The sequence below is a fragment of the Lynx rufus genome, unplaced genomic scaffold, assembly GCF_022079265.1.
Source record: "Lynx rufus isolate CCGP_SWC_20201006 ecotype Redwood Valley unplaced genomic scaffold, mLynRuf1.p SCAF_4, whole genome shotgun sequence".
Taxonomy (NCBI): domain Eukaryota; kingdom Metazoa; phylum Chordata; class Mammalia; order Carnivora; family Felidae; genus Lynx; species Lynx rufus.
This window is the reverse complement of record NW_025814856.1, coordinates 46,526,865-46,550,303: the sequence shown is the minus strand read 5'-3', so window position 1 is coordinate 46,550,303 and position 23,439 is coordinate 46,526,865. Positions and strand designations below refer to the sequence as shown.

Sequence of the window (23,439 nt, the reverse complement as noted above, 5' to 3'; positions counted from 1 at the left end):
CAGCCCACGCATGAGCAGTGCTTCTCAGACTACGGACTGTGGACAGCCTGCATCAGAATTACCTGGGGAGCAAATGAAAAATGCAAATTGTTGGGGCACCTGGGTGGCTCAGTCAGTTGAGTGTCTGACTTCAGCTCGGGTCATGATCTGACGGTTTGTGGGTTTGAGTCCAGCATTAGTCTCAGTGCTGTCAGCTCAGAACCTGCTTCAAATTCTGTGTCTCCCCCTCTTTCTGCCCCTCCCCCACTCACGCTCTGTCTCTCTCAAAAATAAACATTAAAAAAAAATGCAAATTCTTGGACCTGGCCCTTTTACCCCTCAACCCCACCCCCCAATAGTTTGTAGAAAATTTTTGGTCAAGTTTACTGAGGTATAATTTACATATAGTAAAACTTACCCCTTTTAATAGTTCTATGAATTTTGAAAAGCTTATGTAGTCATGTAACTACTAACACATCGAAGATCTTTCTGTCACCCAATATATTTCCCTAGTGTCCCTTTGTAATAAATCTTCTTGTCATACCTCCTGTCTACGGCAACCGCTGATCCTGATTTCTGCCCCTGTCATTTTACCATTTCCAGCATGTCCTATACCTGGAATGACACATGAGTGTAGCCTTTTGAATCTGACTTCATTTATTTAACGTAATGCTTTTGAGATTCATCCATGTTGTATATATGTTCATATGTAAATGAACCATAATTCTTTGTTACCTAAAATGGCCATAACTTCCTTCTGTTACCTAAATTGTGTTCTGTCTCTTCTGGGATAATCTGAGAACTGCTACAGTCCTCCACGGATTGTAGAGGGAGGGTGTCTTTTAGGGTTGTTAGAGGAGGGGGTATGGTGGAGAGAGGAGTGTGGGAGCACACGTGAGTCTGAATTTACACCTTCATGGAAAGAACGCAGTCACATTAACCTGTTACAAAAATTGAAAGCAGGGAAAGATGGGGTTACTTGATTAGAGAGAGCCATAGAAGATGGTTTAGAGGTGTGGAGCAGGACTGTTGGAGCCAAAGAGTTAAAATAAATGGTTAGTTGTAGGATTAAATCGTCAATTAGCAGTAGAAGGAGTAGTGCCTGATTGTTCTAAATAGAACATCCTTTGGGCCACTGCTAGATATTCCTTCTTTTTTGAAAGACTCCTAGGCTCCAAAACCCTCAAGCAGATTAAGTGAAGATTTGTAAAGAGTATTTCCCCCCCCATCAATGTATTGAGCCCCTGTGTTAGGTGCCTGTGATTCAGAAATGAACTAGTGCAGCCCTGACCCTTAAGAACTTTTACTTTCCTTTGTGTCTCTTAGGATTTTTATCTGGTATGTGGAGCTCTTCCCCCAAACAGGTGGGCAAGGAAGAAGTGGAGGCCCCAGCATCTTCTCCGCAGGCCTGCACCTGGTGCAGTGAAGCAGGGGCATAGAGAAGAGTGTGTCTGTGATCTGCCATGGATTCCCAGGTCTGATGTTTTGGTTTACCTTTCTGAATTGGTTTTTTTCTTCTATAAGATAGGGGTGTACAGGAAAGACAAAAACGCTATTTTTTAATTTTAATTTTTTAAAAAATACAATTTATTGTCACATTGGCTAACATACAGTGTGTAAAGTGTGCTCTTAGTTTTGGGGGTAGATTCCTGTGGTTCATCACTTACATACAATACCTAGTGCTCATCCCAACAAAAAAATGCTGTTTTAAAAAGCTGGTTGCTTTTTGAGTTGGAATCTAAGGACAATAGAATTAGAGTCTTTTTCTTTCTTGGGGTGGTTTTTTTTTTTTTTTTTTTTTCGGTTTGGTGTGTAAAGTGTGCTCTTAGTTTTGGGGGTAGATTCTTGTGGTTCATCACTTACACACAATACCTAGTGCTCATCCCAACAAAAAAATGCTATTTTAAAAAGCTGGTTGCTTTTTGACTTGGAATCTCAGGACAATAGAATTAGAGTCTTTTTCTTTCTTGGGGTGGTTTTTTTTTTGTTTGTTTGTTTTTGTTTTTTTTTTCGGTCTGGTCAAGGTAAAGGGCTAATTGAGATAGGAGTGGTTAGGACCTGGGGACTAAAATTGCTCTGCATAAAGAAATAAGAACTTTTTGTTTTTAATTGAGGCTGGAGGGAAATTTTTTTATTTTGCTTTTGTTTGGGCAGGAGTGGTGAGAGAGTGGGCCCTAGCAGTAGGGTAGACATGAGAAGTTGCTCCTCCAGTGGCGAGAAGGAAGGGGGCGTGAGTTTGATGTCTGATTGTCTATTTTAAGTAGTTTCCTATTCACCATTAGAATCTTTCTCTGGTAAAGATGTGCTCGCATGACACCCAGATGTTCATGTGTTTTGGAGACTGAATAGAGAGGGCTGCATCAGCAGTAGGGGTGAAGTGAAATAGAAGGGAGATGATGAGAATTGGGTTGCAGTTGGGGTTTAGGATCAAAAGTAACAAGGAATCATTGGGCACTTTTTAGCGCCCTCCCTAGGATCCTTGAAATCATTAAGGAGAGGGCTGGGTCCCAACAGTTATGTGAGATCTGGTCTAAAATAGGCATTTGAATGTTAAATGAAAGATAGTATACTTTGGGAGCATGCAGATGTCAGGGAGAATAATCTGACCAGGGTTGGAAGGTGTAAATGTGGATGTAGGTGAAGGCACTTCATAAACTAGGGAAACACATGATCTTACACAAGATAAAACCTCTTTCCATGAAGAATATTTTGAAGTCAGATTTGAATTCAACACTGATCATGAATATAAGAATAATTATCTGGAAGTCATGAGCTATGATAGTTTTCTTTCTGTGTGAAGTCAGTTCAGACTGATAGTTAAAACACAATTGGATGTTAGAGATACAATTTGAAAAAATGGCTCCATATGACCCAGTGTTTCATGTTAAGATGTGAGATTTAGGATCCCATGGTATATCAGGCCCATTTAGTGGGAACAGAAAGCAGCTTTGGTCATTTAATATTTAGCTGAGACTATGGATAGGTATGAGAAAAAGGAAGTGATGATGTTGCAAAGCAACGGGAAAGAGCATGTATAGGATATATAGACACTCAACATATATTGTCTTTACAGCTCATTCTTGTCCAAAGAAGTGGTGATATGTCCATTCTTTAGATGGGGGTGGGGGAAAGGTGACATTTACACTGATGGAAGGATTTGCTCCAAGTTATAGCGCTGAAGTGGCAGAACTCCTGCAGACTGTCACCAAGGTCAAGGTCCTTGTTATGTTCATCTCACCATGCTGCCATGTGGGCTCTGAATACATCAGTGCTTAGCCTCCAAGCCTTGTGTGCTTCCAGACTCCTTGTCCCCATTTCACACCACATCTCCATTGTTTTTCTTCCTGAGAATTTTTAAAGAAGGCTTCTGACAAGACTTGATGAGATGCTACAGCTGACAAGCATGTGAAAAAGGATGAAATAACTTGAGGTCTGGAGTGAACAGTTACATTCCTGGATTGTTGAAAGGCCCATTCTTTACATGGGATCAACCATCTTTGGTGAGGTAATGACATAAGTGCTGGCAAACTCTTTCCATTAGTGGTTCTTGCATACAGTATGCACTTCTTATGTTGGGGGCTCTTTTTTTTTGTTGTTGTTGTTGTTCAGAATTCACCTTAGGGGTTTTCTCAAACTCTGCATTCTTATTCTGTAGTGGTTTTTAGCTTTCTTTTTTCTTTCCAGGCTGGGTGGATGATGCAGTTTCACTTCTAGGTGTTAGGATTCTCTTTCACACTGGTTTGTCATGACCTTAAAGTATTTTAAGTTTCTCCTTTGGTAAGTTTTTCTTCCTTGTCTTTTTTTTTTTCTTTTCTTTTTTTTTTTTTTTAATGTAGTGCCCCAGTAAGCTAGAGATTTATTTTACGAAATGGGTTTAAAATGCCAGCGCCTGGAGAATTTATATTCCATAAGCATTGTTGGAGTTGACAAATGTCAAAACTCATCAGGAATCTGCCTTTGTATTTTATTTTGGCAGGTTTTGGGGTCCAGACTAGAAGGCTAGTTAGGGTTCTCAATTGCCTTTAGGTTGCAGGAATTGCTAATGTGATATATAATACCAAAGAAGGAAGAATGTTATGATCATAATGGTCTTGATTTATAGTTGCCATCATAGCTCTCCCCAGTAGGTAACTGATGAGGCCTAATAGTCGTTTTGAGCTGCAACCACCCACAAAAACCACACACATGGCATTTTACTCAAAACTCTACTTTAACCACTACTTTGTGATGCAAAACTGGTGGAATTTTGGGTACTTTCTGTAAAATTGAAATCTTGATGGGGGTTTTCCAACATTCTAGTTGATTGTTAGCAAATTATCAGTATACTGAACAAGAGCAAAGAAGAGTTTGCTAATAAACACCTGCTTCTGTGGTAAGATAGGGTGCCAGTCTATATCTGAATATTTTCACTTGGAGGAAGCTACCTTCATTGAGAGAACAGATTCTCCTTTTGAAAAATGCAGTTGAGTAAGAGGTATTTACATGAGACCTATAGTTGTAAAAGAGAGATTTTAGAAGCTTCTTGTCTTTGCCACAGTTTATACAGTGTTGACACAGTATTCATATTCAATATTTTCTAACTTGTAGATCCCCTTGTAAAAAAGATTTGAAAAGAAAAGCAAATCAATTTGCATTGTAGGACAAAATGCAATTCTCCCTAAGAACTCTCTGTGGAGGGAGAACTGTTAGGGGAACTGATCTCTGATGAGATACTGCAGCCCAATTCTGGAAGACAGGTAGCAAGTGGGAAGAGCACTTTGTGTGTTTGCCTAAGTCAGGAGATCTTTGTTTATTCTGGAGCTGAGTCCTTAGGCCAATTACTTTACCTAAGTCTCCATTTCTTTTTCTTTCTTTTTTTTGAAAATAATCTCTGTACCCAACATGGGGCTTGAACTCATGACCCTGAGATTGAGTCGCATGCTCTACTGCTTGAGCCAGCCAGGCACCCCTCTAAGTTTCAGTTTCCTGTCTTTATAATTAAAGTATCACTCTTGCTGTGTGCTTTGGTGGATACAACATATTGTCTCAGGAGTCCTTTGTTACATCCTGTGTTATGTAAAGATGACTTTTATTGCCATAAAATTTACATCTTCTATCAAGCACATATTTTTTAGAATCTGTAAAAACATTATTTTAGCAAAACCCAACTCTACTTTTAGAAGCATGTAGTTCTGCCCCTTTTGTATGTAGTAGTTTTGAAGGAGTAAATTTCCATCAGTGCAGCCCAGAAGTCAGCCTTAAAATAACTGTCAGAAACTTTCAGGCTCTTTCTCATTAATACATTGTCATGCTCAGGAGGACAGAGAAATCTAAAATTGAGTTTTTAACAGGTTAATTCCTTAGTTTACTGTGAAGATCTTGATGATTTCCCACCAGCACATAAGTAAAGCTTTGTTTAGTTTGCCTCACTGCATAGACTGTTGGTTAGCTTCCAGAAATAAAGCATGCTTGTTTTATAATTTATGTTAGGAAATATTTAAACAGGATGAAAGAACAGTTTTTATAAGACCCAACTCAAGGAATCCATTTTCAGAAAGTACAACCAAATAAAAAAAACTGGCTGAGTGAAGAACAATGAATAAGGATCATGAACTTGGAAACAAACCAATTAAGTTGAATGAAATTTGTAAAGAATGAAATAAAAGAAGTTGCATTTTGTATGTGTGTGGGGTGACTAGAACAGAGTTCTAAGAAAAATTTTATGGGATAGAATATCATTTAAAGCTTTAGGATCCAGCAAAGAGTAGAATCTTCATTTGTAGGGGGTGGGGGGAAGGAAGGTTTATCACCACGGTTTTATATACAGAAGCAGCAAAGGTCAAGATACTGTAAATGTTAGAAAAGTGTAATGGAATTTCTCAGACCCTTTGACTTAACAAATGGTTTAGTTAAGAAAATTGGCAAAATCTTGAAATTTGGATTGGGGCTATAGCAGACTTTTACATTGAAGGCCAAAAAGACTTTCTTGTGTATTAGCACTGTATTACCACATTTGTTACTCAGCCTGATAACACCAGACAACTTTGAAGGTGACTTGGATCTCCATCATTGAAATGGAAGTGTTGAAAAAGCAACATCTGGAGAAAGGTGAAATCACAATTACACATCAAAGGCCATATAAGTTTTAACTTCAGATTTTATGTTTCAATTATACTAGCTTTGTGTTCACGCCCAAACTCCAAGGGTAGGATCTACCACATAGAGGGTGGAGTGGCATTCCAATTCCATTTATTTTCTGCTGAAGCTGGCACATTGAATGAAGATTTATATCTTAAGTGACAGGATTCAGACGAAACACGACAAACCTGTAAAATCTGCAACGTGGACGTGTCAATGCAGAACTTTCCGATGAACTGGATGGGACCAGGAAGACAAACCACACACACTGTCACGTTGTGCTGGGCAGCATGACAGATGAAAGAGAATCCCAAGGAAGAGCAAGTCCTTGCTGGCTGCAGTGCACGTGGTGGGGGGTTCAGCACAGACTGCTGTTTGGTTTACGGATTCAGGTGTGCGTCTATCTTGGGCCTGCCTTTTTATGGAAAAATTTTGTGAAGATACACTGCACTGACTGGAAAATTATTCACTTGTTTTTTAATCAAATTTATCGAGTGGAAGCATTGGTTATGAAACTAGTCATTTCACTGGACTTTAATCCTGACCTAGTTGCCAACAATGGGTGGTAATTATTCTTATTTACCAAAGCATAGAGAGAATCTGTGTTAAAAGAGCAACCCAGGCAGGCACTGCTTTGAGGAGGGAACAAGTTTTACCACCTTAAGAGAGATGAATTAGTTTTGTGAAACATCTCTGATTGTCTTGCTGAAGGACTCCAACCACTGGACATGAATGGAAGCGTGCGGCAACTTTGTACTGCAGACAGCAAGTTAAAGCCCCCCGCCCCCCCACGCCCAGGAAAGCTCAGGAGTCAGGGGCCTCAGCAGAACACACTCCTGACTTTACCACTGTGTGCCATGGTGCTCCTGACAGCCTGGTTGGCCGTCACTCATCTAGAAGAATGAATGAACCTCGTATTAAGCGCTCCTCGCTGTTGGTTCAAGTAGATCTCCTCAGAGTTCTCACTAATCAGGTAAGCATCTTCTGAATTAATCTGGTGACCAAACCAGTTGTACTTTAAATTGGTCCCAAAGAAAATATGTAATTGGAATAGCTGTTAAGACACAAAGAAATGCCAAAATGAAAGCCACCAGTCTGCCACTGTATTCTGCATCATTAAATATTTATTTTTATATATGCATTTACAAACTTGACTCATTTCAGAACTCTGCTTTCAGTACATTTTTAAACTTTTTGCAGAGAGATTCTCTTGTAAAATGAGATCCATGTACAAAACTAGGCGACAGATATAAAAGTTTCCTTTCATACTTTTCATCCATCAAGGAAAGAAATCATGTGACAAGGAAATAAAACCAAAACGTGGCTCTTTCACAAGAATAACATGTCAGTGTTCAACTAGGAGTTCTAATGGGATAGATGATATTTCCTCTTTATATGGATGTATATACTTTAATACTTCTTAGCTACTATAGCATGTTGGTTCAAATGAAGAAGAAAATCTACTGTTTGGACTAGATAATCTAGACACCATCAATTATTCATTTCTTTATAATGTGACACCAAAATTCACCTAGGAGATGACATTGGCCAGCAGTGTGCATTTTTTCCAAACGTTGCATCAAAAGTTCCTTTTAAAAAACTCATTAACTTCACAAGCTAAAGTCTGAGCTTCTAATTTAGCTCTCTTATTTAAAGAAATAGTTTAAATGATCAGTTCAGAAGCTTAAAATTATCTTTGAAACTAAAGTTGCTTTTCTCAAAATGAATGCTGACTTGGAGCACTGTCACTATGAGACAGAGGCACTAATGCCACGAGCAACGAGAAACAGTATCACCACAGGATAATTACATGGTACAAAATGCCCAGGGGCCTGAAACTCACTATTAATATGATTTTGGCAGCAGCATTTGATATTTAACCATTTATTACATAGTATTAACACACCAGCTTCAAAGATGTGCACTCCCTTTAGGACACTCAGGAGTTACAAATTTATTGTGATTGCATAATTCGTATTGCACAGTTTTATAAAAAACATAAATACTGGCTATTCTAGTTTTAAATACAAAATACATGTCATATAGTTTAAATCTATAATCTGGTTCAAGTGCAAATCAGGTGCTTTCTTTAGTCCTTCCAAAAAAGGCATTTTTAATATTTTTGGCACAAATGAAATTTCATCATGCCAACAATTCTAATTACAATACATATATCCAAACCTTTAGAGTAGCAATCATATACATACAGTATAAAACTGATTATTTACAAATGTACTAAGCATTACTGTAATCTTTGTGGGTGAATCAGAACTAATTAGCCATACCCACACTAATGATCATTAAAAAAGGTAAATAAGATTCCTTAATTTCATTTGCTTATGCTGGTTGCTGTGGGTTGACATTCATATGAGGAGGATGTCCTAGAAGACCAATTCTTTGTTTCTGCTTCCTTTGTTCTGTCATCTGGAAAGTTAAAAAGTTTCATCATTAGACCCAGACACTTCCTGTACGTCAGATCATATACTGAACCATAGATTTACCTCTGTGGTTATGGTTTATACTGAAACCCACTTTCTACAAATAGTGTACCGTCACTAAATCAAACACACAGAACTTCAAAAGGGACATCTTCCTAGGCAGAATGGGGAATTCTGTGACCTAGTCATGCAATGTGGCAGTCAGAACTATTGCTATTTGTTCATAAGGAAACAAAAAACGGTAAAAGCACAGGATTCTTGATTGTTTATCAAATCCATTTCCAAATGATTGAAAGGTTCATTGGAAACTGGTGGCTTTGTATGGTGGTGTCAGCACACCAAACTATCAAGAGAAGCAGTGTGCTGAGAATTCTAGGTTTGGCAGGATTAGATCCATGAGTTTCAGGGGTTCCTGATTCCATTACTCAATGATGCCAGAGTAAACCTGGTTTGAGAGAAAAAAATTATATAGTTCACTTTGGAAGATGAAGAATGTCCTCACATCTCACTGAGATTCAGAGTGACTAAATGCCATAAGCAGTGCTCTGGCACTCATTGGGGTCTACTCTTTGCCACCCACAGACCCAGGACTGCTTAAGGTCAGGAGAGACCTTTCCTAACACGGGTCAAATGAAAAAGTGCTTTCAAAACGCCAAACAGGAGGTTGTTACTATTCATTTCGCTGCTGAACTAAATCACGTCTCATATTGATGGGCAGCTAGCTCTGTTCCAGGTATTTTAGGGCACATTTAGTTCTCTGCATTAACATTTTTCTTAACCCGGCACGTCCTGGCTCTGGATTTGATACTGGGCATTTACAAGGAGTATTTGCAAAAAGTAGCTTTTTATAAAGAATTGAACTAGGATATTCCAGCTAGCCTCTAAAGTTTCTCTAGATGAATGACAAATCTTTTAAGTGTTATATATTCCACTACACAGATTCAGCTGAGGAAAGAGAACCTGATTTTGACACATGGGATAAATTCACAATTAGATTACAATATAATCAGTAATGCAATAATCTTACTGTCTGATACTTCACAGTATGATCCCTTAGATCCTCCCCCTCTCCCCCAAGGGAAGGGGACACACACACACACACACACACACACACACACACACACACTTTGACTCTCCCACTCCTTCCCCTTGGCAGTTAACCCAGAGAGGGAATCCAATGTTAACAATCTCAAGCATTCTAATGGATTTAGGAATCTTGGTGGCCGCAAGCCCTATTGATGGCTACTTTATTTAAATATTTGCTTAAAGTTACTGAGGGCTTTCAACCGTGAAAGTTGGCTATTACAACTTTTTCTGTAATTTTTCTATAAATTACTTGCATTTGAGATGTTTGCATATGTGTTCATACCTGTGGGTTAAATCAGCTTTTCTTAACTTTTCAATCTGTTGGTTATTCAGTCATGCTCTTAAATATAAAAGCCTCTACAACTGTATTTCCTGTAACAGACGAGTCTTCAGCTGATGGGCACACCACCCTTCCCACTTCTGTCTACAACTATCACTTGACACCTCATTGCTGGTCCTATTCTAACTTTCTAGGTTTGCCTTCCTAAGATAATGATCACATGGCCCACCCTCCCTCTTAAACCTTAAAACTCCCTATTGGTTGTAGGTTAGTGGCCAAATTATTTACTCAGGCAGTCCTATTCCTGGTAATTTCAAGTACCTAGTATATACCTATCTAATTTTGTTTTCTGTTTCTGTAGAATACTGGTTCTTTAACTTTGGCAGGAGCCAGAATCACACAGAAGGTTTGTTAAGACACAGATCAAAGGGCCCACAAACAGAGTTTCTGATTCAGTAGGCCTAGGGTAGGACCCATGAATCTGCACTTCTGACAAGTAACAAGTGACGGTTATGTTGTTGGTCTGGGACCACACTGATGCTTCAGAACTTTCCACTGGTTATCTCGGAAAGTGGCCAAAGATCACTTTAGGTGTATTTTCATATTCTTGAACATCCCAAAAAATTATTTTGGGTCCATATATCATCATTTTTCTCAAAGAAGGTTAAGATCCTGGATAAGATTCTCTACAGTTGAGTACACAGTAGGCACACAAATTTATCTGAATTCTGTTTTGATCAACCATGGCCTTTTAAATAGAATATCCTTTAAGTGACTAATAAATGAGAAGAGGGCAACTGCTAAAGGATTTAGCCCTTGTGACAGTGGGCATAATTCAATGACGACGATAAAGAAACAAAACAAAGGTGTCAATCTGGCCTGTAAAAAACCAAGCTCAACACTGCTAGCCAGTTAAGTTTCCCTGGCCCATTAGTGCATATTCTCACATAACTTTTGGCTTTATGAGCTCAGTTCTACCTACCTACCTACATAATTCACACATAAACTCTTCGTGTGTGTGTGTGTATAATAATCTTTAAAGCATATTATCTGTTGTTGTTACCTTTATCAAAGCAAATGGAAGTAATGACCAAAGTGAAACATTCATATTCTTGGAGTATCCTCTCTGGATATTTGAAGCAAAACTGACTCAATAAAAATATCCATCAGATTCTGACCTAAGGTAACCATATACACAATGTGAATACTGAAAAATCTATTTGGGATAGCGTGAACTCATTGTGATAGATATGTTTAAAATTCTGAAGATTCCCATTTAGCGGAGGATAAACATTTGAAAGAGCCGCCTTCTTCATATCTATATGAATATAAAAACTAGCTTGAATTTTAGCATTCCTTCTTTTGACTCAGTCTAAACAAGAGGCAAAGAATATTGCAGTTTTACAAATCAGATGCAGCCAAACATCCGAAAGATCTTTCCTGAAAACACTAACTGGCCTCAACAACAGAAGGCTGGCAAGGGACTGACTGCTCACCAACAGCACGTGGATGCCACGATCTGGTTTCTAACACATCTCCTGAGTCCGAAAAACTGCTTTCCTGTCTTGGACCTGTCAAGGTCTCGGATACTCAGAGTCTAAATAGCCAGGAAACTCTAAAATCAGCCATGCTTCTAACAATGAGCCTAAGACACCGAGTAAAAAACAAAAAAACAAAAACAAAAAAAAACGCAACGCAAGTCTCAGATGCATCTTGTTTCCCACTCTACACTGTTAGGTGTAGGAAGAGAACAGGTTGTATGTATCTTTCTAACCCCAGAGCCTAAGGCGCCACCTCGCAATTCTATTTCCTAAATGGTGTTTCAAAGAATGAACTGAATTAATCAGAACACAGTGCCATTCCTGGAGCATGCCATGCGCCTTCATGCCTTTGCTCATGCTGCTTCCTTTCCCAGGAGGACCCCGACTACGTTCCTCTGTTAGCACAAAAGTCACCTACTGGTAAGACAGGAGAATCTGGAGGCTCAAGTCCTTCCTTACTCTGAGCCTCAGACAGGACTCAATGGCTCTTGTCTGTGCTCCCTCAAGCTGTATTCATGTCTTGGGTGGGTCATTCCACTTTTTACGTGGTATCATACTGTCCAGTCTATTTCTTTGTCTGTCTTGCTAGATTATAGGACCCCCTAGAGGGCAGTTGCTTTCGTGGTTCCAGAACAGTGTAAGGAACAGAGGCACTCAGTAAACTTTAATATTCCATTTTCTAACTGTAGGCAGTTATACTCATCTTTTGTTATTTTCCCTTCCTTAAGCAATTAATATTCACCAGATAACCCTCTGGCATGAAAAGTGCCAAACACTGTAACATGCTAATGTGATCTGAGTTTTCAAGCACTTTTTGTATTCCTAATAACAACAAATAAGGGTCATTGTCCCATAAGAAGCCAGTCACATTTTCAACAAAGTGAAGCCTTCTCTCGATACTTGCTCTTTTGCATTATGAAGAAAACATGCCAAAAAAAAAAAAAAGTAGCTTCTTACATCAGTTCTCCTCCTTGGAATAAGAATGTAAGAGAATCACATTTAGTATTCAGAACCTCTTGGGAGGGAAGCTTCAAAATGAGACGCATCATTAAAGTAATACTTAGAATAGCAATTCTAATCAACCGCTCTTGGCAAGAGTAGGATAAGTGACACGGCCAACCAGGTTTTCGCTTCTATCCTTCACAAGAACTTTTTCTCCTCAAATTGGTATTTTAAGAAAAAAATCACCAAAGAGGTCAACAGCAGTATAGATTATAACCAAAGACATTCACATTTAAACTATCATTGCTCCATTATGCCGCTTTTTGGACCAGAAGATCGAAAAAAATATCTCAGTGATGAAGCAATTTTTGTGTTTTCCAGCACTTTTACCAGTGAATGGTATTCTTTCATAGCCATTTTGAAAAGTTATCTATCACAGTTTCTTGCTCATTAATCATTCGTTGGCTTTTATTTTTTAATTCAAAAAAATTGCTTCCCTCAGAGGGCAGGAATTCTTACAATTGCCATTTAAGAACCAACCACTCTAACATCTCTGCATGATTTTTTATGCAGAACAATTTAAGAAATTTTTGACTGCTATTTCACCAAATTTAATAAAATTCAAAATTTCTAACTTGATTCTTAAATGGCTTAAAGGTTTGTTACAAGTTACATAATCAAAAGAAAATGCTGACTAACTCCTTTTGAAAGAAACACATTTCCCCAATAAAAGTAGCTGTGCTGAATTTTTCCTGGGCACCTTTTTAAAACCTAAGCAGATCAATGCTCGTAAAGGAACTGGAGAATACATTACTGGTTTCCTCATACCTCTTTTTAGGTTATAATGTCTTCCAAGAAAAAACAGTTTATATTCATTCACAGGGGAAGGGCTCTCCGAGGGGTGGGTCCAACTGCCAACTTTAAAACAGAAAATGTAAAAAGGGCCAAAACCAAGCAGTTTAAACCATACTGGCTTTAATGTTGCCTAATGAACCCGAGTCCATATGCAATCAAGTTTCACATATCTTGTTTAAGCTAAAATGTAGGTTTAATAGAAACAATTCTACCTCGGCTTTTAAACATGCCAAGTTTCTGCTATGCACAGCTGTGTGAAATGGCAACGCCAAGAAGTTTAAGTGTGTGATGCAGTTTCTGAAACTTTAAAGGCTTTTTTTTTTTTTAAAGAGTAAGAATCTAAACAACCTGAAAGGCAGACAGGGTACGGTGACAAAACAAATGAAAACAAAAATATATGTGACATACAAAAATCAAACCCAGACGGGAGGATCAGGAGTTCCAGCCTTGGCACTGTCCTAGAGAGCCAGAGAGGCCTCCTACGAGCCTCCTGTGCGCCTCAGTACCCTCCTGTGTACAAGGAGGGGAGAGGTGACAGGACAGCCATGGTCCTGGGTGCCCTCCTTCACCTCCGACACCTCCTGCTAATTCCTCGGCCCACCCCACACCTGTGACAGGAGCTCGACAGTTCCTTTATTTAAGTCTGTATTAGATTGATTTCTCTAAGGTTTTTATTTACAACAGTTGATTTAACTAAGGTTCTCGCAGCCACAGGTCTCGCAAAAGGGGGACAGGAACTAAAGCAAGCACTGCTGGATGTGTTAACAAGTTCGCCTCACTCTTGAGGGGGGCAAACAGGAGCAGGGGAGCACGTTTGCCACAGCCAGTGTGGTTCTCTGCAGTATTTGTCAAGTGTGTCCCAGGATGGGGAGAAAGCTTGTGACATAGGAAGCAAGGGAATCGAGTTAGATCTTCATAGTTTTACTCCTCTAGGTTATTCATTTTAGGTGGCTACCACGCTCAGCGCTAGAGACAGCCTTCACAACCAAGCCTTTCTGTGGCCATTTGTCTTTTTTACTCACATCTTAATACAGGCCAAAGAAAAGAACTTTGAGGACAAATGGTGTCTGGGGGCATAGTTCGGAATAATTTAGTTGGACAAGAAATACATTTCCAAGTAGAATTGTTAAAAGTTCTCTGCAAACCAAGTCCAAGGAGAGTTTATTTCAGATGGGCTGTTCACTGGTTGTGTGCCTAAGGGTTGAAAATCACCTGTGGGTAGATCTTGCAACTTGGCCCCAGGGCAGCCTTGCCTGATCACTACTGCTGTGCAAAATTTATCATCTTGTCCGTGGAGTTGATTAAAAAGCTTTAAAAAACCCTTACAGGATGCTGACCTGTTCCCACGTCTGTACTGGATTATCCCAGTCAGCTTCAGCACAGCACCTGCTCACCACCCAGGTGCAAGTCGCTGACCCACAGCTGCAGCCCATCAGTGGATAACCACTGGATAACAGTGCGAGTGTTCATTTTAAGGGGGTCAGAAGGAGGAACAAAGCACACAGGCTTTGGAACAAATCTCTCCCTCTTCCCACTTCCTTAAAGGGACCAGTGTTTACCTTATGGATGGATGGGGAGCAGGATGGAGTAGTGCTTCTGTATTAAGCTCTGTAGGGAGCAGGGATGGGTCCATATTGTCTGTGGTTTTATCCTTAGCACCTGGCATAATGCCTGCACTGTGGTAGTCACTCAATAAGGACTTGGCCAAAAAAGGAACCAGAAGGAGCTCTACCACGACTATGGTTTATCCCAGCATGCTGAATCTAAATATCTTGGGTGAAGAGTTGATAGATTTGAAGACTAGAAAGCAAAACTAGAAACAGCTTTTAGTCTGTCAGTAAGTGAAGTAAAAAGAGTATGGCTTTGCAGGTTATGTTTTCTGTACAGCACTTCCCTGAAGTCGTTTGCATTTTCCCATTTTCTGGTTTTGTTTTTCACGTTAAAACCTTGCACTAGCAGCACTGAAAACAGTGTCAGGGGCTCATCCTGAGAAAGGGCAGTGAAGGGGTGTGGAAAGGAAATGGGGAGACCAGGTGAGTTTCTTCTCCGTGGCCCGGATCCCTCTTCTACATCCAGATGGTGGAAACGTCAGCACTTTAACCTGAGCACTACTGACTTCGCCTCGTCAAATCTGGTGTGTCTGGTAGTGAGCGGGGTGTGTGTGTGTGTGTGTGTGTGCACGCATGCGCATGTGTGTTTGCGGGTAGATGGGGTTTCTTTTCTTTACCTGATCCTTTAATTCTGACAGCTGGCCGGAAAGGTTAGTGACAAGCTTCATGGTGGACTCCAGCTTCTCCTGCAGGTTCCTCAGCTCATTCTGCTCCCCTTCAGAGTCACTGCTGACCAGGGACATGGCTCTCATCCTGGGGAACCAGTCAAGGTTTCTTTCCTAGAATCCACATTAAAAAAAAAAAGTCATTTCCAAGAGTACAGATGAGAAAGGCAATGCTACCACGCCGTCTTGTCTCTGGGCTGTCTTTCATTAGGTTCTCTGTTCCAGGACTAATGTGCTGTGCATGTTACAACACCATTCAGTTAATACCTTTTTAATTGATTATCATTGAATCCTCAGTTCTTAGCAGTCCCTTTAGAACTAAATGCAGGGGAGAAGGTAGGTTTCCGAACAGCTTCCCTAATCTGTAAATAGGAGTGTAGCCACTGCGTGACCTGGCTAACGAGTGGTGGGTTTTAAAACTGTGGTAAAATATATAGAACATAAAAATTTCCATTTAAGTCACTTCTGTCTGTACAGTTCAATGGCATTAAGTGCATTCACAGTGTTGTGTAACCGTCGTCACCCTCTACACTTCGGGAATTTCATCTTCCCCATGTGAATCTCCAGCCCCATTAAACACTAACTCTCTCACCCCTGCCAACCACCATTCTGTTTGCCGTCTCTATGAATGTGACTGCTCTAGATACCTCACACTGTGCCGTGTATTTTTAAAAGCATTATACTTGGAAAATGATTTGCAAACACTCTGAAAGTGGAATGAATTTTGAGATCCCAAGTGTTCTGGCATTTACCGGATATGCGTATGAGCACATTTGCTTGGTAGGGAATTGTCAGGAGGCCGAAAATGAGGAAGGGGCTTCTTGTTCAGTTCCCCTGTGAGCTTACGGAAATTACTCTTCTATTCTTGTTTCCTTTTCCTCCCAGCTTGACGTCATTGACAGGTGCCATTAGTTGGTATAAGAAAGGCCCATTCAGTCTCCTCTCCCGTCCATCTCCATCCTTTCTTTTGACATCTACAGCTTACACCTGAAAACAGTTTTTCTCACTGCTGGTTAACAAATGGACCAAGACTCCTCCTCCCACCTCTCTTCCTTCTGCCCACATAGGCCTTTCTCCTAAGAAGTATGCATCATAGATAAGTTCTGTACAGAGAGGCAGGAATGAATAGTAAAAGCTTAATCAGCACAAGATAAGGGGTGAGAAAATTGACTCAGTTCCATAACTATCTGGTGTCATTTCTAACTGGGACCATTTTGTACTTATCAAGATAAATTTTACTTGACATTCTAACACAAACCTTGCCATCCCCTCACCCCCTACCAACACACACACACACACACACACACACACACACACACACACACACACACACAATTTGTTATTGCTGTTTTGTATACACCAGAGGTCAGCAGAATTTTTCTGTATAGTATTTTCTGATAGTAAATATCTTTGGCTCTGTGGACCATATGGTCTCTGTCACAGTTACTCTGCTGTTGTAGCCCGAAAACAGCCATAGGCAATACATAAATGAATGAGTATAGCTGTATTCCAATAAAACTTTATTTGCGAGTGTTGGTGGCAGCAGACTGGGTTTGGCCCATAGGCTGGAGTTTGCCAACCTCTGGCATATACAGAAGGCATCAGCGTACTTAGACATGTCTAAGTATCAAACAGCAACCAAGACAACCTAGCAATACTGAAGTCAAGTAAGAACGAGTTGAAAAATATTACAAACAAGGCATACCACACTGGTAACATGGCATCACATGTCTTTGAAAATGTTTGCTTAAACATCTGGGGAGTCTGGTAAGTAGGAACTCACTAGCCCTTCAGCATCATGAGTGCAGGAACTACCTTAGTATAGTGACCAAAACATTGTAGACACTTGATAAATACTTGTGGAAGGGAGGAACGATAGACCCTCTCTGTTGCCTGCATGGGCCCTCATAGCAAATGCTTTAGTGGTGAGCCTCAGTGGCTGAGAAAGATTGCTGAGGAGAAAATGATCTCTACCTTACTGTACCAAACACCCTGTGATCAGCACGTCACTCACATGCAACAACATCAACCTGTGTTCATCTTCATCAGTCTCCCCCCACAGTGTTATGGGCAAAAAGACCATTCCATAAAATATTCCAAAGATGACCAGCCTAAAAATCTGAGCTGTTTCTATGTCTATAATCAGTTTTCTGTGTGTGTCTAGAGCAAAGACGAGGAGAACAGATATGTGAAAACATTTAAGCTTGGCATTGCCACTGAAAGGCAGCTAAGGTAACCTGTCACTGATTATATTCACTGCTCTGGTGTCTTTCAGACACGGCACACCTTCCTACTGAAGAAACATCCCATGTTCAGTGTCCAACTCTACATGAGGAATGAACCTAAGTATTCAGAAAAGGGCACACATAAGGCGCAGTGGCTGGTGCTTACTTACTGCCACTAGGGTGAACGAGCCTGTGGAGGGAGGAGAAGGTGTGGGCTGGGTTGATGAAACTGTGAGCCCAAATCACTAACGCAGTAAGATCACACACGCACAAGGCCGGCCCAGCTATTAGATGCCCCACGGACCCACAGTGACTGCTATAAATTTTCACACACTGATCTCCTCCCAGGAGAACAAGCTGAAGAGGAAAGATCCAATGTTCTGCTTACACTGTCAGACTCAGAGGTGCATACTGGACACACCATCCATTGGGACATGACAGAATGTCATGCCAAGGAGTTCAGAGATCACTAATGCCATTGCTGTGTCTATAATGCAGCAAGCTGAGCCCTGAAAGAGAAAGTAACTTGTCCTTGGGAGCAAGGGACCTAACAAATTCCCTGTATTTCAAAGGGGACCCTGAAAATTATCTGGTGTTGATGAACTGTATACTGCTAATATTTAGTGTATTTTGAGGTGAAGTATTTGCTAGTTCTTTGGATTAAAATAAAAAGTTAAAGCACTATTTTAGTTCCCTGGAAGGACATATTTTAAAAACAACATATTCAACCTATATTGAGTGGTCACTTATGTGCATGGTGCTGAGGGTAGAGCAGTGAGCCACATATACATGGTCACTGCCTCCTGGACCTCGTTAAAGTGGAAATGGCTTTCATACCTGAGTATGAGATAGGCTTTCCGCCATCACAGCACTTGCTATTTAATGAGCGTGGACATACACATTACAAAAGAAGAATGGGATAAAGCAGGCTATGCTCTGTCGAATGAGTGGCAGAGAGTAGGGCCAAAGTCAGAACTGACCAGCAGTGATGATGACTGGTTGGAATTCTCTTGGGCGAAGGCAGGGACCTGAAGGGTCAGTGCTTGGCCGAACTAAACGCAAACATGAGGGCATTCTCAACAAAGTGGAACTGGCCCAGGGAGGAAACCAGTTTGGATGGAAGTGGGGGCAGCTCAGACTGCAGAATACGTGATCGAGGTGTAGGACAGACCAATGCACGTAACAGGAGTAACTCGGGGCACGGAAAAAGGGGGCCTGGGTCAGGGGGCGGCCAAGGGAAGGAGAAGCAAAGAGGTGACCTGGGGCCCCTGTGAGCCTGCCTGCCCAGATGCGGGAAGAGGGACATGCACACACTACTTTAGCAGGTGGCAGAACTCACCTGTAGCTACTTCACTACTGACCTGCAAATTAATGTTCAACTGTGTAAACTGGTTAGAGTGTGCATCACAAGTCTGACTTGCAAATCTTTCCTATGTTCATTTGCTTAGCAAGCCCCCCACAGAATAGACAACACACATTTCCAACACACATTAATGAAGTCTTCCAAAGAATACAGAAAATCGATGCAAGAGTCTGCACACAGATTAAAGTTTAAGCAACAGTTTCTTTGCTATATTCCAACAGCAAGTGACCAAATGACTACAGATTAAAAGAAATTTTCCATTGTAGGTTCCCACCGTCTTTGGCAGATTTGATTCCTGGACTCCCACAGAAGGATTTCAGAGAAGTCTTTGAACAAATGCAAGAGGCACAAACTTCACCTAACAACTGTTTACTGAAACGTGTAACTTCTGTGCCTGGCATAGGGCTGAGTGCTGAGGGTCTGAAGCAAGACAGGTCCCTGCCCCCAAGGTGCTGTAGTGCACAGCCTGCAGTCACGGAGCAGGTCTTAGGGCATGGTTCTTCACTTGTGAGGGACTCCAGAGCTGTGAGTGCCTAATGAGAACCTGCTGATCAAGTGAACGGGGCCGACCAGTATCAGGATGGCTGCTACTGGCATCTGTGCAACTCGTCTCCACGGTGAAGAAGATGATGGACTCAGATCCTCTTTGTTTTTGCTCTATTTGTGCTTCTGTACATGAGATACCGGTAACCCTGGAGCATGAAGGCCTTTCCCAAGGAGTACATAAAGCCACAGACAGAAAAGAATGCATCTTTCTTAGAATGTCCATATCATTCAATGATGAATTATGGAAAAGACTTTTATATTGAACTCAAAATATGCCCTGCGACATAACATGAAATTAAATCAAAATTTCAAAATAAAATCTAAGATTTTAAAGAAGTGTCATATTTGCCGCCTAAGGCCACTTTGGGCCATGTGCCCTGATCCCAGGGATAAACCTTCATTCTGCATCTCAGGAGAATCCTTCATTGTAGAGCTAGGACAAGGATTTCCTGGTCTAGATAGTGACTGGTTACCTACCACCTTACAGGCTCTCCCTCGATGCCTTCCTCCAACTCTACTATCTAACAATGAAGTCTAACGTGGGGGAATCCCACTAAAATCCTAAACCAGAGGAAACAAGGTCAACTGCAGAAATTCAGGTACTCTGGATGGCATGTATTATTAGCTTTTCTGCACTGATGTACGTAAATCCCCAATTCTGAGGTTCTAGGTATTGCCAGGAATTTAATTAAAACATTACCCTGAGCTGTTAAGTCAAATCTCAAATTACCAAGGAGTACCAAGTGGCTAAAATTAATTAGCAATTCTAGCCAAACTATTCTCTCAACTTCCATTTGCTTGGGTGCCCTGCACAGGAGGATATGCTGGGATGCAGGGTGAGGTTGCTCTCGGACACGCTCCCCCTCTGTAGACGATCTGAATCTCTGATGGAAAATGTTGAGGCTACCCCAATAACTAGTGGAGGGGCCAAGAGCACACCTGAATCCAGTTACTTTGTATTGAGCTCACACCTTCATACAAAATGCCACGCTTGCTTGCGTGCTACAGGACTTCAGTGAAGCCTGTCACGCAGGGCTCTCCAGCTAGTCAGAGTCTGAAGGTCTCAAAGTGTTTGCAGAATGCTACCTTTATCTGTAGTGAAGATCAGAAATATGTCTCAGTGTCCTGGCTTCTGCATTTTTAAAAAAAATCATCTTCAACTGCAGCATTTTGTTTATACATGAATTCAGTGTGTGTGTGTGTGTGTGTGTGTGTGTGTGTGTGTGTGTGTGCGCATGCACACGCAGGAAGGTGGGGCTGGGGGAGGCTGTTGGTTCACTGAGCGTCTGTCAGCAGCCTCTGTCACTCTGGGTCTGAGACATCCCTCCGTGCTTCCCTCGCTTTCCTTGCTGCTGGCATCTCACATACCAATGTCATTAGGCACTGTCTGCCCCGGTCCTTCTACAATCCAGCCCGTGCAGTTCCCGTCACAGCAAGTGCTTCCTCTGTCAGAGCAGACAAACTGACTGAAGCCACAGCCGGAAGCACGCTGACCACAAGTGCTAAAGTTCTGGTTAGTTCTTTTCTAGGTAAAGTTGGAAAAGTCCCTGCAAAGGCAAACATTGAAGTTTTAGACACGGGGGCGGTACTGACCTCTTGAAATGTCCTTGACTGGAAAGAGGGAGGGTGTGTGTGAGTGAGAGACACAGACAGAGAGGAGGAGGAGAGGAAGTTGGATTGTATGATGCAAATGCTAATCATTCTGAGAAGAGTTTTTTTTTTTTTTTTTTTCCTTCTTCCCAGGTTCAACTGAAGAGGCTGTTCTAAGAAAGACTACTGAGGTAATCAGTCACCTTCCTCAGAGAAAGTCTGCTCAGGTAGTCTTGTTTAGTTTACCACGTAAACAATGGAACATTTACTGTTGAATCCTTTGTTCTTTTATAGCCTGATGGGAGACTTGACATTTTTTGGTGGGGGCATGACGGACAAAGAGACCTGGGGCCTCTCTTTCCTTCATAGTCCCCTCTGAGGAGATCAAAGAAGGTAAACACTGTCCTTTCGATCAGACGGCAAGTGTGTTTCTACTCAGCTTACCAAGCAGGAGGACACACCAGGGTTTCCCAGAATGCCTAGGGACACCCAGGATGAGAGCGCAGAGGAGGCAGGGGAGGACTGAAGATCATCCTTTAACTTTCCAAAAGCAGGAATATAGGACACTTAATAAACCTTAAATCACTTGCACCTTTTGTAGGGAGGGGTGATTATTTTTTACTGAACGGGACTAAAATAATCCGTAGAGCTCACTTTTTTAAGATCACAGCAAAAAATAGAACCCCAAATCTGTTGCTTTCGGTGAACAACGGTGATAATGATCTCTATGCTCAGTGACTCTAGAAGCTATTTATAGCAATTATTATACATTCAGAAAAAACTAAACTAAAAAATGGATCCCAGGTATGGACATGGTAAAAAGATCATGGGGTTGGGGAGAGGGAGGGATGAATAAATAGGGGGAGCACAGAGGGTTTTTAGAGCAGTGAAGCTATTCTGTTTGCTGCTGTAATGGTGGATACATGGCATTATACATGTGTCAAAACCTATAGAAGGTACAACACCAAGAGTGAATCCTAATGTAAATTCTGGTCTGTAGCTAATAATAATGTGTCATCTTGGTTCATCAGTGGAAACAAACATACCACAGTAATGCAACATGTTAATAACAGGAGAAACTGGGTGGGAGTGAGGCAGGGAGGGGGGAGTGTACAGGAACTCTGTGCTTTCTGCTCTGTTTTTATGTAAACCTAAAAGTGCTGTAAAAAATAAAGTCTATTAAAAACAATAGATCCCACACCTGGAATTTGTTGGCCAGTCCCTAATTCAAGGATCCACACTTCCCTCTGTTCCCAAAGTACAGTGAACTCAAACCACTTACGGTATCCCTGCATTTCACAGGTGTGTTTCTACAACAGCCTGTGACATGAGTTTGTCATCAGGAAGAGTCATAGCCTGAATCAAAAGCTCAGGACTTGAAGTCACAGTGCCGCAGTGTGTTACAGACAGTGCACCAGTGAATGGGTTGGTTAACCAACCTGGGTCTCCGTTTCTGTGTTTTGAGAAAGAGATCATGGGCTACCCCCACAGAGTTACCGTGTTAAGGATCAAATGGATGTGACAAAGTGTCCCATAAGCTGGAAAGCATTATGCAAAAGTATTCTAAATCGGTGTCATCAGCCTAAGGTCTCAAAGGTAGTGTGGAGTCAACCCTGCAATCCACATTTTGACTCCAGGAATAGTGACTCCGTGTCAGGTTCCTTCCTTTCTACGGCATTCCATTTTAGAGATACAGAATTTCTCTTTTGGCAATGCAGCCATATGAAGGTTACCCACACGACTCCCAACTTTAGGTGTCAGAGTGGTTCTGTTCTTGAGCTCTGAATGACATTACCAAAGCAGGCCACGTTATATAATCTTCAGCTGGGCTGGAGTGACCACTTACCCTTCCCAGACTCGGTTAATAGTTGTTCTTGGATGATACAGTGTAACAAAGGCCCTCGCCAGCATAGAGAACCGCACCCATTTCTGATGAAATCCCTAAGAAAAGCCAGCTGCAGAATCACTGGTTTAAGTCATTGTAGGTCCTCAGGTGAAGCGATTTCTGGGCCCCCACTGAGACTCTGAGAAAGCAATGCTTGCCACTCCAAGTGAGGAAGCCAGGGGCCACACAGAAGAGAAAGGTGGGGCTGGCAGACGGTGTCGGACAAGGCATGGCTGACCCACTGGAGGTTCCTAATAGAGAACACTTAGGGTAACCTGCCCCCGGTCAAGCTGGTTCATGACCCTTTGCCCCGGCAG

At 41.4% G+C, this 23,439-nt stretch overlaps 1 protein-coding gene and 1 long non-coding RNA gene across 7 annotated transcripts in view; one reads left to right on the top strand and one right to left on the bottom strand.

Moving 5' to 3' along the window:
- Window positions 1-1,822: 1,822 nt before the first annotated feature.
- On the top strand, window positions 1,823-22,418 carry LOC124522958 (uncharacterized). Of its 6 annotated transcripts, XR_006964878.1 has the most exons (7): window positions 1,823-3,484; window positions 3,664-3,756; window positions 6,137-7,069; window positions 19,368-20,246; window positions 21,028-21,160; window positions 21,391-21,428; window positions 21,532-22,418. It is a non-coding gene; the product is annotated as an uncharacterized LOC124522958 (long non-coding RNA). The 6 variants fall into 6 exon arrangements; XR_006964879.1 differs by lacking the exon at window positions 21,028-21,160; XR_006964876.1 differs by having other exon boundaries at window positions 21,391-22,418.
- The window catches only part of ITPR1 (inositol 1,4,5-trisphosphate receptor type 1), a 328,245-nt gene continuing 312,004 nt past the window's right edge, over window positions 7,199-23,439 (bottom strand). Inside the window, exons 58-59 of the mRNA XM_047094661.1 lie at window positions 15,466-15,627; window positions 7,199-8,520 (exon numbers count right to left, since the gene is read on the bottom strand). Coding sequence (XP_046950617.1) covers window positions 8,434-8,520; window positions 15,466-15,627 — 249 coding nt within the window. The 3' untranslated portion in view covers window positions 7,199-8,433. The remainder of the gene's footprint in view (window positions 8,521-15,465; window positions 15,628-23,439) is intronic.